The 16,934-nt window shown below is 40.8% G+C and overlaps 1 protein-coding gene across 1 annotated transcript; it reads left to right on the forward strand.

Annotated features, from left to right (window-relative positions):
- Nucleotides 1-15,815: 15,815 nt before the first annotated feature.
- On the forward strand, nt 15,816-16,733 carry LOC308369857 (olfactory receptor 10J1-like; the record flags this gene model as incomplete). The annotated part of the gene is made up of 1 exon (XM_080844402.1): nt 15,816-16,733. One exon carries the CDS (start codon nt 15,816-15,818, stop codon nt 16,731-16,733), a length of 918 nt encoding a protein of 305 aa, XP_080700528.1.
- Nucleotides 16,734-16,934: the final 201 nt, after the last annotated feature.

The following is a 16,934-nucleotide window of genomic DNA, read 5'->3' on the forward strand; positions in this document are numbered from 1 at the left end:
CAAATCTTCTCTCGCCTCACGATTTTGTCTTTTGTCTATGCAGATCACGCCACTCCTTTCTTCATATGTAAATATGTCTGAAAGTTTTATCCTACCTCAGTTTGGACTATTTCATCTATCCACTCATGTTTAAACGTTAGGCAGACCTTTTTCTGCAGCACCTGCTCTGCCTTTCTTTTCGCCATGGTAATAACTGCTGGAGCAGAGCCCGCCAAGAGAGCTAAAGGATACTTTGTATGTAAACATTCTAACGCACATCCGGCTTGGTTGTCAGACATGTCAGTATTTTAAATGTTTATTACCTAGCCTTCATCCCCTTTGATGCTCAGATTTTTAACCCCTAAAAAAAAAGTTTGTGCGGTCTGAAAAATGTGCGTGGGCTGAAAAATCTATTGCGCGGACACTTCGACTGGCCTGCGCGGCCGCGCGCAGCTAAGAGGGAACATTGCTCTCCCCACCGGCGATTGTTGTTGTGTACGATTTTCTATCAGTTCTCACCACACAAAGACGTCTCATCTTTTCTCCTTGAATGTTGATATGTAATGGTATGGAGTTATTGAAACTTACTACATAGAAATTGAATGTTTATTTTTCGAGTCTCAAGCCTATAAAGTTGCACTGGGTGCCTTTCAAATGAGCCCTTTACCACTTTGCATAAATGTTTAATGCTTAAAGGCACCCAGTGCAACTTTATGTAAACATTCTATGAAAAATAAACATTCAATTTCTAGTCTTTTTTACACGTAGTAAGTTTCAATAACTCCATACCATTACATATCGACATTCAAGGAGCAAAGATGAGACGTCGTTGTGTGGTGAGAACTGATAGAAAATCGTAAACAACAACAATCGCCGGTGGGGAGAAGCCATTTTTCCATTGACTGGAAGCCTGCTTTATTTATTGTAGGTTACAAAAAATAAAGAAAATGGCGGCGATTGTTGTTGTTATCGATTTTCTATCAGTTCTCACCACACAACGACGTCTCATCTTTGCTGCTTGAATGTCGGTATGTAATGGTATAGAGTTATTGAAACTTACTACGTGTAAAAAAGACTAGAAATTGAATGTTTATTTTTAAGCCTCGAAAGTTGCACTGGGTGCCTTTAACTCACATTATTGAAAATTAAACCACAGCCTTGTTGAATTACGACCATGATGTGTTCTTAAGAATGTCATAACATTTTTGATGAAGTTCTAATGTTTTTGTTGACTGTAGTGCACTTTTTGCGAAGTTTGTTCTGAAGTTCAAATTAAGGCTCTAACAAAAGCCAAGAATATGTTAGGCTGGCAATGAGAGGTTTGACACCATAGGAGTAGTAGACAAATGTAGGCCTATTGTGGCTGTTTCATTAGACATTGAAGCAGTGTAAAATAGTCTTAATTAGATACAGGCGGTAGCTGAAATTGTGTCCATGATGTGCAAATGTTCGGAATGCTGTACCAGGAAAATGTCAGATCAGATCAAAGAATGACAGCTGGAGGCCACAGTTGATCTTCTTGCACCTTCTCATCATTGGTCTTGATACTATGTGCTGTATTCCGCCACTTGTTAAGCCTAAGTAGTATGGGGGCATTCGTCAGAAATGATAGATAATAATAATAATAATAATACATTTTATTTATAGGGCGCCTTTCAAGAAACCCAAGGTCGCCTTACAACAGTGAATAATACAGTGAATAATACAGTTCAAAAATATTTTTAAAATGCACAAAGCAGCAGCAGAGCAACAACTTCAGTTGGCAGGACCTTTACAGGTTATAGGCCTGCCTAACTAATGAGCGGATGTTAAATAGTCCAAGATTGATGTCACTGTGTTCGTTGGAGAAGCCAGCAGTGGCCGACCTGGCTAGGCTGGCTAACACGCTGTGGTCCACCTTTCTGGGGGCATTTCTTGGAGGTCGGCGGCGGGATGTGGACCAGAAGGAGCCGATAGCAGTGGAGTCATGGATGTGGTATTTTCGTCTGGATCCAGGGTGGGAGCACCTCCGACAGGGAAGGCGAGCGATATCCGGGAAGTGGTGTGGTACTCGGTAGAGGTGACCGCACTCCACTCTTCCCAAATCGCACCAGGGCTCCTGCACGTCTTTCTCTTTGTCTCCGTCTCGCTGCGAGACCAGGGCCTTCGATCAGTAGGTCTTGTAAATCCACGGGAGAGGAGAGAAAGTTTGGACATAAGCCAGATGGTGTTGAGTACCTGATGCCAAGGAGCTCATCTCTCGTAAAAACAATCCGTGACATCACCATAGCAGCGCAATAACAAAAATGGAAAACCCAAAAAAGTCCAAGTTGATCCGTAATAAACAGAATTAAGACTTAGGGGCTGATTTACTAACAGGATTGCACCCATTTCAGGCGTAAAATAGCGGTCGTAAACATAAAACGGTATTTACTAAGGGGGCGCAGCGCATATTAACGCCTGTGGGTGTGAACAGGGGAGGGCACGGAAACGTGGGTGGAACGTGGGCATGGAGCGCAATTTAATGGGAGGAGAGAAGGTAAGTGCGCCTAATGATGTATTGCGTGGTATTTACTAAAACTGCCTGTCGAGCGCACGTCTCAATTTGCGGGATAATTCTCCGCCTCGTAAAAGCACGTCTTAACCTGGAAGCGCATTTCCATTGAGTCTGAAAACGTTGCTATTGCACCAGTTATAAGAGCAAGGCGAAGATTTAGACAGAGACAGCGCACAGAATTTTTTTTTTTCAACTCGTATAACACTTTTTCAGTTAAGCGATCCACAAATCATTAGACGGTACAGGTTAACCAGCCACGCAATACGTCTGAACCAGATCAGAGACATCGAAGCCTCCAACCGGAGATCAAATTCCATTCCATCAGTTGTTAAACTCAGGACAACATTACAAATATTGGCATCGGATCATTTCAAACAGTTATAGCATCAGAAGTTGGTATATATCAGCCTTCACTCAGGCAAATATTCACCCAGGTACTCGACGCATTGCTACGGTGCGCTGGTCAATACATTTCCCCACTGCCATAGCTGAAATTTGAGACATCAAACACTTTTTTTGAAATCGCAAACTTTCCGAACGTAATTGGAACCATTGCTTGCACCCACATGCAAACAGTCCCACCTTCAATCCACGAACACTTTTACCGAAACAGAAAGCACACATATTCAATGAATGTCCAGGTCATATGTGATGCCAACATGACCATTACTTACGTGGTAGTGGTCTGTCCATGACAGTTTTATCTTCCGGAATAGTGCCATCTATTCATGATTGAGCAACGGTGATTTTGGAGAGGCCTGGCTACTTGTTAAATGTATTTGTTTCAGTGGGGATATATTGTAGTGAACCCATGTCCCAGAACGTATTAATCTCGCCATGTACACAACTATATTGTTATAATAGACAGTTTATGCATTAATGCCACCAATAGCATATTATTTATAATCGTGTTCTTTTAAACATCTCGCTGTAGGTGATGGCGGGCAAAACAACAATATAACCCATTGAATCAGGTTCAATAATTGAGCGAACGTGAACCAATATATCTATCTCCTCTCCGCTGAACCTTAGTTTTTTCTTCCTCGAATCCCCATGGTGGGCAGTAACTTGCAGGCAATTTCTCCCGTCTTTTAATGGTGCGCTAAATAATGATTGCCCAGCGCAGATCTGGCTTGATAAACATCACGGAAAATGCGGGGAAACACCGTGCGTTAATGTGCGCCTCGCAAAGGCGCAGATTAAGCTGCGTTCGCAAATCAATGTTAGTAAATCAGGCCCTTTAAAGGGTGGAGTAAGCACCCCAGTGCCCAGCGCAGATGTGGTTTGATAAATACCACAGAAAATGCGCAAAAACACCGTGCGTTAATTTGCGAACGCAGATTAAGCAGCGCTCGCATATTAGTAAATCAGGCCCTTAGGGTTCAAATACACATACGCGTTTTTTTTTTAAACGGTCTCAAGCAAATGCATTGATTCCTATGGTACGGCGCGCTTTGCGTGTGCGCCCCTTCTCCACCACACGTTACGTCTTTGTAGCGTTTTTTAGGTGCGCTTAAAAGTTGAACTATTCTCAACTTTTCCAGCGCAAGGCAGGGAAGCGCACCGCTCATCAATGTCACACTCGGCCCAGGCAGCCAATCAGATCAAGCAACAGGCGGGCTTAACTACTTTATTACTTATTGCTGGAAGATGTGGTATGATTACGCAATATAGCACGAGTGGGAGTGGGATTATCTCTTACCTACCCCACTCCCACGAGTATTTCTTTTATAAAACAATTCTACAGTCAACAAATTAACATTTTAACTTGTTACTGCTTTAACGCCCCCTAATGGACCCGCGGGCGGGCCCGTACTGGATAAATCGCCAAAACAAATCCTGAAAATTCTATTTCTGAAAATATGATTCAAACTCCCATTTAATATTTTTTTGTGGTAATCCAACTATATGTAAACCGATTTTCAGTTGTCTACATGCATCCGTTACAAATAAATACAATTTTAAACACACCATGACACATCCTCATTTTTTACATATGGAGCAGCCTCCTCCCATAACTAAGCCATTTAAATGTGTTTCTGCATTATCCGTACCTTAAATAACGTTATAGAACATTAATTTACCTTCAAAACATCTAAAAAAACAGACTTGAACTGCATGGTTATGTCCATAAAGTTGTTTATTCACTTGCTCACGACATTGAGAAAAAACGTTCACTTTCTTGTATGTTTCTGATGGCGATCTCCTCGCTCTCTTCCTGACAACACTACACGAAGTTATCACGTGATGTTATATATAGTTACAAAGCTTAAGACCCCCTCTTTCAGAATCTTTGGATTTTATTGGCTGTTAAACACATGTTTGTCATGAGTGACAGGCATTACCACCAATGGCATCAGCTCTCAATCATGCAGCTGCTCAGGCATGTCCTATCATATCACTTTACACTTCTTGAAAGACTTCTCAGTAGTGATTGACACCTGTTTTACCGAATAATAGAGATTCTAACAAAAAAGTAGGTAGGTCATTTGCCCTGATTGCTCAGTCCTGGAGTTTAGATTTTTGAAAGCGCAACTCAAGAGTCTCAGCTGCGCTCCCGGTGCGTAAATGGGCCATTTTGTTTACCTTCAAATGCGCACAGCAAGTGGTTTGGTCCACACGATCCTGAGGGCTTGTTTGTGCATATTTTTGGCTGCAATTTGTCTCCCTTGTACTCATCCATCATGGCAAGACGAGGATTGCAGATGAGTGAAATATATGGGATGATTTTTGATGAAGACGTCGACGGAAGCCAGTGGACTCAGCATGGACTAGCATGCTAGCATGGACTCAGCATGGACTCAGCATGGACTAGCATGGACTCGGAAGAGTGAATGGAATCGATGCCATCCTCGATGCGTAAGTAATTTAAATCAACTACTTTTTAGTGCATACCAGTAAGCTATGCATATGCCTTATTCTCTTTAGTGCTTTATTTTTTTTTTTATCATTGTGGGATGTAGTTTGTTAGTAATGGATATTGGTTAGCATGCTGCTGCTGTATTCACGTAGCTGCAATGTAGGTTACAACATACTAACATAGCACAACCTGCTTCTTGCCTCAAATCGCATAGAAATGTTTTATTTACATCTGCTAAATGCATGCTGAATGCATAATGCCTATGTTATTATCACACTTCAACTTGACTGGTGTTTTTTACATATGTTTACATTTTACATATTTGTGCATTAGCTTAGTAAATAACATGAAGCAACATTCAATTGTAAGGCATGACCCAGTCAAAATATTGATATTGTCCAACGTTTTTATCTTGCAGTGACCCAGCTCCAGCTTCAGTATCACCCTCACCCCCACCACCACCCCTGTCGCCACCACCACCACCACCCCTGTCGCCACCACCACCCCTGTCGCCACCACTACTACCAGCTGCACAGTCTCCAACAGTGACACAATCCAATCTCAAAAGAAATTATAATATTAGTCTAAAATGGAGTTATATATGTCTGTACAACGAAAAAAAACAATGATATACAATGAGAACATTTTTTTATGCATTTGGAGAGCTTGGAGAGGTTTTGGACACTTGGAGACGCCTGAATGCACCATTAAGATATTGCTGTGCAACACCTGGACATTTTTAGATATCTGCTCCAAACTTTGTACTTTGTTTCTCAGGAACATGTTGAATCAGGAAATATAGGACATGACAGTTTTTTTTTTCCTTGAAACCATCCACACACTGTCAAACATAAAAATGAAAGGCGTTTTTTACATTTTTTACATTTTGTTCTGTATATGATGCTTTGAAATTGATACTTAATGATGAAAATAAAAGTCAGGAGGTGAATGCATGTCTTGGCCCATTTGTCTTCTTCAATTTAAGATATGAATGATCTTTGTATCTTGTGTACAACTTCAGATATTGAGTGTTATTATGTGTAAGTACAAATCGTTCCAAATTAAGGCGAAATATCCCACTGCAGTAACAGGTTAACACGAAAAATAGTTCCATTTTCAACGTCAGAATTTTGAATGAACGGTTTTCATCAATGCGCTTTCATCGCGGAATGATTATTATTAGCTGTGAAAAGTCTGTTTTGGCCTCCGCACTTTGCCAAGGCGTTACTGAAGCGTCTGCGCCTGAAAAAAGACGCGTATGTGTATTTGAACCCTAAAACCCTCACAGTCTGTGACAATAAGACAACAAGACAAAATAATCCGAGCTGATTCGCAATAAACTAATTTAAACACTATTAAAGACTAAAAACTAACACAGAATTGTGCACAAACGCACCGAAGCAGCCATACGAGGCGCCATCAGTGACGTCAGTGATGTGGGGTACAGTGGTATTGACAGTGTTCCGCACCATAAGGGCTAATTTCTCTTACTCCCCACTCATATCTTCTCTCTCTCACTGACACTGCACGAAAAGCAAGATTATCGGGCCCGTATACGCTGTGATACAGCCGCACCATTCCTGGCTGATCGCGGACATTCCCCCGAAATATCTGTCTGCCGCATACTGACGGAATTTCCCGGGAAGGAACCTGCGAGGGGAGGGGGGCCGTTGTGTTTAGCATTCTCACCTCCCGCTGACAGAGGTGCGAAATGCTCTTATTAGCATATTGACTGTCAGCAGTCTAGCCACACACACCCTGCTGCAGCCATTGGTTGAAAACGACAAGGAATTGAATTAAAACGTCTTGTGATGAGACGGAATGAGATTCTGTCTAAAGGTCAGCTTTCAACTGACAAAACGTATCCCCTCCCATTTACAGCTATTGCCCCATAAAAACGAAATTAAAATTTAATATTCTGTCTTTTGGTCCGGGGTTATCACATTTCTTGATTAACCTTCCGTTTTCAGAGTTCTGCCTTTAGGGTTTTGATTCCGTGGATGTCACGATTCTTGCTTTGCTTTGCCTTTCATTTTCAGAGTTCGAGGGTTGCAATGTACTTTGGAGGCTGTTCCACTTGTATTCCCGAGCTTCCTCTCTGTAATGTTCTTGAGATTCACTTTTGGCATGTAATTATACAGAGTCGGGCTTACTCTGATATTGAGATAGTCATTTCGCAACTTGGGACATGTTTGCCACTCGTGAATATCTATCCTGTGTCTTTTCAGGTAGATTTTGAAATCTTGCACAAGCTTCGAACCTGCCCTCTTCAGGATAATGGTATTGTATACCTGTGTCTAACCGCTTAGCCACATTGCTGGTAAGGATCAAGCTCGTCGGTGCGACCAAGTACCTGGTTTATCATTCCTCCCATATTTCTCTTCTGTTACTGGAGCGTGCGAATTGGGAATTGTTTAGTGGACTTATGTGACGTTTTAATTATGTTCACGTAAAGGCGCCCGAGGCAACATTAGAAACTTTAGACTCGAATAATAAACGTTCAATTTCTAGTCTTTTTTACACGTAGTAGTACGTTTTAATAACACCATACCATTACAAATCAACATGCACAGTGGTAGTGGTCCCTGGAGAAGTGGGTATACTTTTTATTTATTCATACAGCACAGGATAAACACCCTGTTTTGAGAAGTGGGTATACCTAATGCTGACTGAGTGGGTATACCCAATGCTGACTATACACTGGACTACACCACTGGACATTCAAGGAGCAAAGATGAGACGTCGTTGTGTGGTGAGAACTGATAAAAAAAATGGGGGGGGGTTGTTTTCCATCCAGGTCAATTCAATTAACATAACAAAACCTAGGCCTGGTCAAGGGAAGGGGTGGGGGGGCTTTCACACCAATGTGGGCTTCTACGGCAATACACAGGGTCGAATACTGTCGTAAATCCCACATTTCATGCAGTGTGATATCCAGTCAGCTCTCTAATACCTGTCTGCAGTGTTGTACATAAACGCGTTCATTGAACGAAAGTTCATGAACTTGTTCATAATTTTGGTGAACGTGAACTGAACGTACTGTATTACTGCCTGATGAACGGTACTGTGAACCCGTTCATTCTGGTGTCTGTGAACGGCACGTTCACTCTTTTGAATTTCGTTCAATAAGGTGCCAGATTTCTAGAGACTTCCAGCCGAAAAATACACAATTAACAGTCCTGTATCCAATCACTGCGTGTGCTTTCTTATACGGTCTATGCCTGGCAAGTGTGAAGTTGCATAGTGGCCGAGAGCAGAATTGCAGATATAATGATATTTAGACAAATTATAGCTTGCAACATTTTGAAAAAAAAAAGAACTGAACTTGTTCATTTTTTTGAGCTGTGAACTTAGTTCAACATTTTGAATTATGAACTGTGAACTGAACTAGTTCATTTTAAAATTTGTGAACTATGAACTGATCTAGTTAATGTAGAAAGTGAACTTTCCCAACACTGCCTGTCTGAGTAAAGGCTAGGAAGTGTTAAGTGATTCAGAGAAATATGATAAAATAAAAAATAAAGTATTATATTTGTGTCTTCTGTTTTCTCAGTAGTTATGTCTAACAGCATACATGAACCCACAATCCTTCACACCTACTGACATCTCTGAACTAATTTCCCTGATTTCCTCATCTATATCATCAACATGCTAAGCAGACCCTAACCCCATACAACTACTTGAAGATGTTCTGCCCTTCTTAAATAAGGCCTACAGACAACCTCCCTTTCCTATGAAAAATACTTGAAAAAGTGTCAGCAAAGCAACCCGCTTCCTTTTTCACATAGAAACAACATCGAAGAAAACCTCCAATCTGGCTTTAGAGCCCATCACAACACCTGCTTCACCCCTCTTTCTCATTTGGGAGGTCAGTGTGGTGATTTAAGTCCAATATTTACCAGTGGCATTGACACAAATTCAGTAGTCAAGTTAAGGAGCGGTTGGAACGCAGTCTATCTTAACCCAAATCTAACCCAAACCCGGGAAGTCCCCAATATACTGTATAGCACAAGGAATGAAACTTATTTTCCTGTGAAAAATAAAATAGAAAATGACTAAGCCAGGCAACTTCTCCCCCTCCTTCTACCACTTTTCTCTATATATATCATAATGTACTATGTTGTTGATACAGATGAAGTGGCCATATGAAAGTGAAAGTCCTCTCTATGGCAGACGTGGTGTAGACACACACACACTCTGAAATTCACCTCTGTATTTAACCCATCCAGGGAAGTGACACACACACACACAGTGAAGGGAGGTTACACACTTACCCGGAGCAGTGAGCTGCCATCGGCGGCGCCTGGGGAGCAGTGATCGGGGTTAGGTGCCTTGCTCAAGGGCACTTCAGCCGTGGATGTGGGCATGGGAGAGCAGTGGACTACCACTTCCCCCGCCCACATTTATCCTAATGGTTGGGGATCGAACCCGCCACCCTACGGTTTCCGGCCTGAAACCCTTACCAGTAGGCCACGGCTGCCCCGGGGCATATCACTTGACCAGGTGACCAGGGTTTGTGTCCCAGTTTCTTTCACTACTCTAATCTGGGTTAATAATCCCGAGGGCACCACCCACCCCCAACCCCTCTCCTTTCCCTAACCTGACTTCAGATCCAATTCCTTCTTTTACCCTTGATATCCCCCCAACCCTGGAAAGCCTGTGGCATGCCATAGTATAATGAATTTGATGTTTAAATAATTGGCAGTGCAATGTTTTTTTGTGTGTGTATGACTGAATTTCTGATATTCTCTTTCTAACCTTTTTCTGTTCTCTCCCAAATTGTAAGACCTTTACTTTACTACTTGCAAATGCTGAAGGCAGTGATAATATTGCTGTACCATAACCTTTAACTACATATGCATATATGAGTCCTACTCTAAACACAGATATCCACTGTGGGATGCTGTTGCACCCCATCTGCCCATTCCCATGAAGCAATTATGCACAAATTTTACTCTGCTTCTAATACATACTCTATACCAGCCTGTTTACCCAAACTATTAACAAGTGCCATCATTGGTATAGTTTCCTTCTTCATTGCTCTGCTTATCCTTATTATAGGAACCTTATGAGGACACAAAGATGTTCTACAACTAGTGCTTTGAATTTTGTCTTTCTCCATTTTTATCTATTAATGATTTTGTGTTTCAGTTATATACTTTTGTTTATGTTTCATGAAATCATGTATGTATCCTGTAAATATACCCTGGAACTACCTCATTGTAAAAAATTAAATAGACCTTTTAAAGAATACGTCACAATACGACACAGGAATTTAACCAAGCTGTGGAATTACTTTGTATCCTCCAAGTTTGAATCCATGTGCTTGCTCCTGATTGTCTTTTCACCTTTTCAGCATCCATTATAATTATTATATATTAAGAGTTTTGTTACCATTCCGTGCCTCATAAGCTGGGGATGTGGAAGAACCGGTCATGTAATACGGAAATTTAAAAGTGGAAAGAGGCCATTGCGATTGTGGGACATTCCCTAAACTTCGGGGTTTGTCCTGCCCCTTTTCCTCTTTGCACAAACACTGCTGATGAAATGCCCTTCTTTTTTATCACATGAATCTAAATCATGGCTATATGCCAGTCTAAAATATGCATCTAAAGATAATTTCATTGTAGCAAATTGAGACATTAACTTTTCATTTAATCAACATCAAGCAAGTGTTCATACCATACTGTATTGAAACAGATATCAACAAGGTGCTGAAAGCATTCTTTCTCTGTCTCAAGTTCATGGCTGCGAACCACCAGATGTCGCTGTGCTATGTCTATGATGCTTCAAAAGCTTTGGGATCTTTTCGTTTGCACAATAGGAAGAAGCTTCAAAAGTTTCACTAGGCTTTATCTGTCCATCCCTGAAATTTAGATCTGCTGACAAGCGGTGGAAAACTAATTTATAACCCACATATCGGCACAACAGCCCATGATGACTTAGAGATTAGCATTCATTTTCTCTCTCCCTCTCCTTCGGTCAACATAGAAAGCCCACAGTTATCTACTATCTCATTAGTAAACAAGACTCAGGTGCACCGCTTCGGCCACACTGGCAAGGACCTGCCCCATGAAACATCTCACAACAAAACTGCCCATTAAGGCATCATCTTACACCTACAATATCAAATCCTACCTACATTATTTCGAAAATGTGATTAAAAATAATCAAAAATGGATTAGATCAAAAAGTGAGAGTGTGCACCAAATTAAAATATTTCTATGACATTATGTGCTATACTGCTCATTTAAACAGTTTAGCAGATAAAAGGGGATTTAAAGCAGATGGTCTTTTTTTCTCAAAAAGTCTAAATAGATATACCACAGATAGTGGACACGTAGAACAGACAAAGGGCCTCATTTATAAAACGTTGCCTAGAAACCATCCTACATTTTGTCTAAGACATTTCCTGAAATGAGCGTAAGTGAGATCCACAGTAAACAGACGTTCACACAAAAAACACGTGTGCGCCAATCCTTCGGTTATAAATCACAAATGGTAGTGAAATTGTGCGCAACTGAATCTCCGCCCTCAAAACGCCCCTATTTCATCTTATCAGCATATTATTAATGCACAAACAGAGCGCATCCTCAATACAGAAACTCTCTGTGACAGTGGCAAGCAAGAAAGAAACATGTAAACAGAAGAATTAAAGTGAGGCTGACATCGACGTTCTGCTGATGGAAGAGCAGATGCGGGCCAAAACATCGTTAGAAAGCCTGTCTGGTGGCGTAATGGCAAAAGCAAAGTATGTGACATGTAGAAGGCACGTCTCCGAAGCACCAGCGGCCGCAACTGTCGCAGGAGCAGCAACAGAAGGTGCATCTGCGGCAGCAGCACCTGCTGCTCCAGCATCGGAGTCTCGCCGGCCATCGCCACCTTCCCTTAGGCATGCCTTTGCTGTGCTCCACTACCAACATCGCACGGGCATGTGCTGTATTAAAGTGGTCTTCCTAGGCTGTTTGAGTGTGCGCAATCTGGATGAAAATACATTGGGAACCCTGTTTTACGCAGGAAATCCTCTTACACATTTTGCTGTTCCTGGGCACTGTATGGAAATCTAATAAATTACGGGCATATAAAGTGATAATACTGCGAAGAACATCGGGCAAAATTCTGCTAAATGAATTCCAATTTCTCATCGGAACGTTCCTGTAGCCAGGAATCCAAGAACAGACAAAACCTGAATGTGTATGGCCTGGTTGCATCTGGTGCGCCTCTGTAGACGAGAGGCTATTTGGGCACAACGCTCTCGACAAGCTGTAGGCCTACCTGCTTATCAGCCATACATCATCCTGTGTCAAAAAGTGTGCGCGATCACGAAAAAACCCTTTCTCTCCTTATTGCGCAGTTGGCAATATCCTCTAACAACGCCAATGCAGCTATATCTCCTAATGAAAACTAAGCCACTATTAGACTTTCTATAGGCTATAGATTGAGCGAAATGTTTTACACTTGTGAAATTAAAACGGAATACCTATTAGAAGTGAATCTCATTCATGTGTGAATTGTTCTAATAGTTTAATTGATTTTATTGAGCGAAACATTAGCCCTAATGGTGACGGTGGTGCACGATGATGATAATGAAACTGCGTGCCGGCGCTTTGAGTTCTAAATTCCTGCAGTACTCCAGTATTGCCACAAGGAAATGTACTTAAACGAACTAAAACCAGACGTAGAGATACGTCCTTTTCTACGTCTAAGACGGTTTTTATAAATCTGTACTTAGACGTGGATTTGATCGCACGCACAGTCTAAGATCAATTCTGTGCATAAATACGTTTTATAAATGAGGCCCAATGACAGGTTGCATCTATTCTGACTGACTGACACACCAAGCCATGGCTCCAAAAAATGCTTTATTGCCTACAACCCCAGAGAACCATTCTCATGCAGTTTAGAAGAAAAACAGACCTTGCATGTCTTCCAGAAGTGTGGCAAATCACCATGCCTTTGTTCTGTCCCCCTGAACCTGCAACCGCCTCCATCTGCAGATCTTAGGCCACCTTACATGTCAGCTCTCAAGCCAACTCTTCAGGCAACTCCAAGGCTATTTTCATTTACCAAAACGGCTCCCTGACCTCTCCTGCTTGCACTCCAGTCTCTATTGCCTGCCTCTTATATTTATATATTTACATTTACATTTAGTCATTAAGCCGACGCTTTTGTCCAAAGCGACGTACAAGGGAGAGAACAGTCAAGCTAAGAGCAATAAAAACCTGGTGTAACAATAAATACTACTTTACGTAAGAAAAAGAAAAAGGACCAAACGACGCTCACTAGACGAACGCAGCGTCCTGGGTGTAACAATTGCCCTTAAAAGAGCATTTAGGTAGGTGGGAGCAGAAACAGCAAGCACTCTGTAGGCAAGCATAAGTGACTCGAACTTAATGCGAGCAGCTACCGGCATCCAGTGGAGCTCAATGAGTAGTGGGTTGACGTGTGCCCTCTTTGGTTGGTTGAACTTCCTCATCTGTTGTGGTTTCACGACGCAAGCCGGCAGGCCAGTTATGAGGGCGTTGCAGTAGTCAAGGTGGGGATGACCATCAGTTCCGTTTTGGCCAGGTCCAGCTGAAGGTGGTGATTTTTCATCCATGTGGATCGATCTATTTATCTATCTATCTATCTATCTCAGCAAGACAGTCAGAGATCCGCGCAGAGGCAGCGGGGTCCTCAGGAGGGGAAGACAGAAACAGTTGAGTAGCATCGGCATAACAGTGATAGGAAAAAACATACACGAGGATGATAGGGCCCAACTGGGTGGTGTAAGTGGCAAAGAGAAGTGGTCCCATCACCAAGTCTTGGGGCACCCCAGTGGTGAGGCGGTGGGGTACAGACAGCTGACCTTGCCATGACACGTTAAACGAGTGCCCAGTGAGGTACGAATCAAACCAGGAGTGCGCCTTGCCAGAAATGCCCATACTTGACACTATGGACAGAAGGATAGGTATACAAACTCCTAATAATTAAAGTATAATTATTATTATTATTAGTATTATTGTTATTATTAATAATAATAATAATAATAATAATAATAATACTTATAATTGTATACAATATCCTGGCCTTTTGGAAATGACTTTGAGCAGTGTGTGCATTATTTTTGCTTGGATGATGAAGATGAAAATAAGCCAACTTGTAGTGGTGTTCATTGTTTTTCAAATAAATAAAATGTCATAAATATTATAACTGAATAGACCTTTCTCTTATATGTCCCTCAAATGGCCAGGTAGCCATATGTGCTATAGTAATTATTAATCATTTGTATTAGAAAATAGTCTAGTCTTAACCGTAATGTGTTTTTACATGACAATAAGTATCATATTGATAGCATTCTCCGGTAGGTGTCTTCTGTTATGCAAAACACCAACATATGCTTTAACTCTCAAGAGACCTGCAGTATGCAGCTTAAAGTGCCCAGGTTTTTGACAAAAGGGACTTAATACTGACTTGAAGATTTGTCTGTTTAGCTGGGCTTTTAAACTGATGAGGCATAGAATATAGAAACAGACTTCAAATTATTTCATGCCAACATTCCCAAACACTTGGTAATTTATTGATGGTATTTCTAACCTATTATTTTGTATACACATTTATACAAATATACAGAATTGCAGTTTTGTTGTAGGTGAGTACTCTTTTATTCTATCATACCACAAACCTTGTATGACTGATATGTGTTTTAATTTCATACAAGAGACTTACGTGAGACTTGCATACTTTGTTTACTAACAGTGGTATTGCAGCAACTGCTATTAAACTGCTTTATCAGTTGGTATGCAGAGCTTGCTGAACGTAATCTTAATGGTATGGCATATGTAAGAAAATATGCTCAATATGCCAATATGCCCCCTAAAATATGGAGTAGCTTGGATATTCTGTTTATATCATTATGGCATGTCAAAAATCTTGTAATGTAACTAGCATATTTTTTATCAAGTATGAATTAATGCATTGAAAGCCTTTATTACCTCCAGCAAGGAGGTTATGTGATCGGGTCCGTTAATTTATTTGTCCGTCTGTCTGTTTCTCTGTCTGTCTGTGGACAACATTTCTCCGAAACTATCTGACTGTCTGAAATTTTCACCAGAGGTGGATCTTGGTCCTGGGACATCCCCATTAAAATTTCAGGCTGATCCGGATTTGTGTACCTCCTTGCTGGAGGTCAGAAATCTCTGATTGCTCTTGTTGTCATTGTATTTGCATACAACAAAATACAACGCTGCTCATGCATGCATTCATTTTTTTATATTAAAACAATGGCTAGCAGGCTAACAAGATACTAACAGGTGTATGTATATATATGTATATATGTGTGTGTGTGTGTGTGTGTGTGGGGGGGGGGGTACTTTCCTACACTTGATACATTTGTGACCTTGCCTGAAACACACATCATGTATCTTTTTTTTTTCAGAAACCCCTGAAAAGGATAGTCAAATGGAAAATGAAACAACACCAGCATACTTTTACTTCACGTTATTTAAGGGTTATGAAAATGTAAGAATAATTTATTTTCTGTTAACAGTGATAGTATATCTTCTCATCATCCTTTTCAATCTAAGCATCATACTGGTTGTTTTCAAGGACAAGTCCCTTCATGAACCCATGTACCTCTTAATTTCTTGTCTCTTACTAAATTCTCTGTATGGCAGTTCTGCACTTTTCCCAAGACTCTCTGTTGATCTTCTATCAAAGACTCATGCCATATCCCGACCTGCATGTTTCACACAGATATTTGTTATTTACACCTATGCAATATCTGAATACACTGTATTAACCGTGATGGCATACGACAGATATGTAGCCATATGTCAACCACTGCAATATCATAACATAATGACACAAAGGAGAACTGCTCAGCTTATTTTGTGTGCCTTTTCCTGGTCAATCTTTTGGATGACTCTTGTAATTTATTTTTCTATCAGGCTACCACTCTGTGGCAGTCAGATACCAAGAGTATTTTGTTCAAATTGGTCTGTAGTAAGACTTTCTTGTGTGACAACAGCAGGTAATAATGTCCTGGGGCTTTTTGTTACCGTGACTACAATCATTCTGCCTGCAGGTTTCATATTGTTCACATACATTAGGATTCTTCTTGTTTGCCATAAAAGCACGTCAGAATTTAGAGGTAAAGCACTGCAAACCTGCTTGCCTCATATTGTAAATTTTGTAACCTACTCACTGGCGACATTTTCTGATATTGCACTCAGTCGTTATGAGCCTGGCCAGATTGTAAACGCTATAGCTTTGATCATTTCCCTGGAATTCATTGTGATTCCTCCATTACTAAATCCACTGATATATGGCCTTAATTTACCAGATATACGAAAGAAAATCTGCAGTCTGATTATTTGATCTAAAATCAATTTCGATTCTTTAAAACATAGTAGGAACATGTGTATCCAGAGAGCAAACTTTTCGTTTGAATATAATTTTTTTAACGATATGTATTACTTGTATTTTGTATGTACCATAACAGAGATTACCATGACTAGATTATTTATGTCAAAGCTAATATTAGCTCTAAAATGATACACAAAAATTGCTCACAATTTG

The sequence above is a fragment of the Sprattus sprattus genome (genome assembly GCF_963457725.1).
Source record: "Sprattus sprattus genome assembly, chromosome: 9".
NCBI classification, from domain to species: domain Eukaryota; kingdom Metazoa; phylum Chordata; class Actinopteri; order Clupeiformes; family Clupeidae; genus Sprattus; species Sprattus sprattus.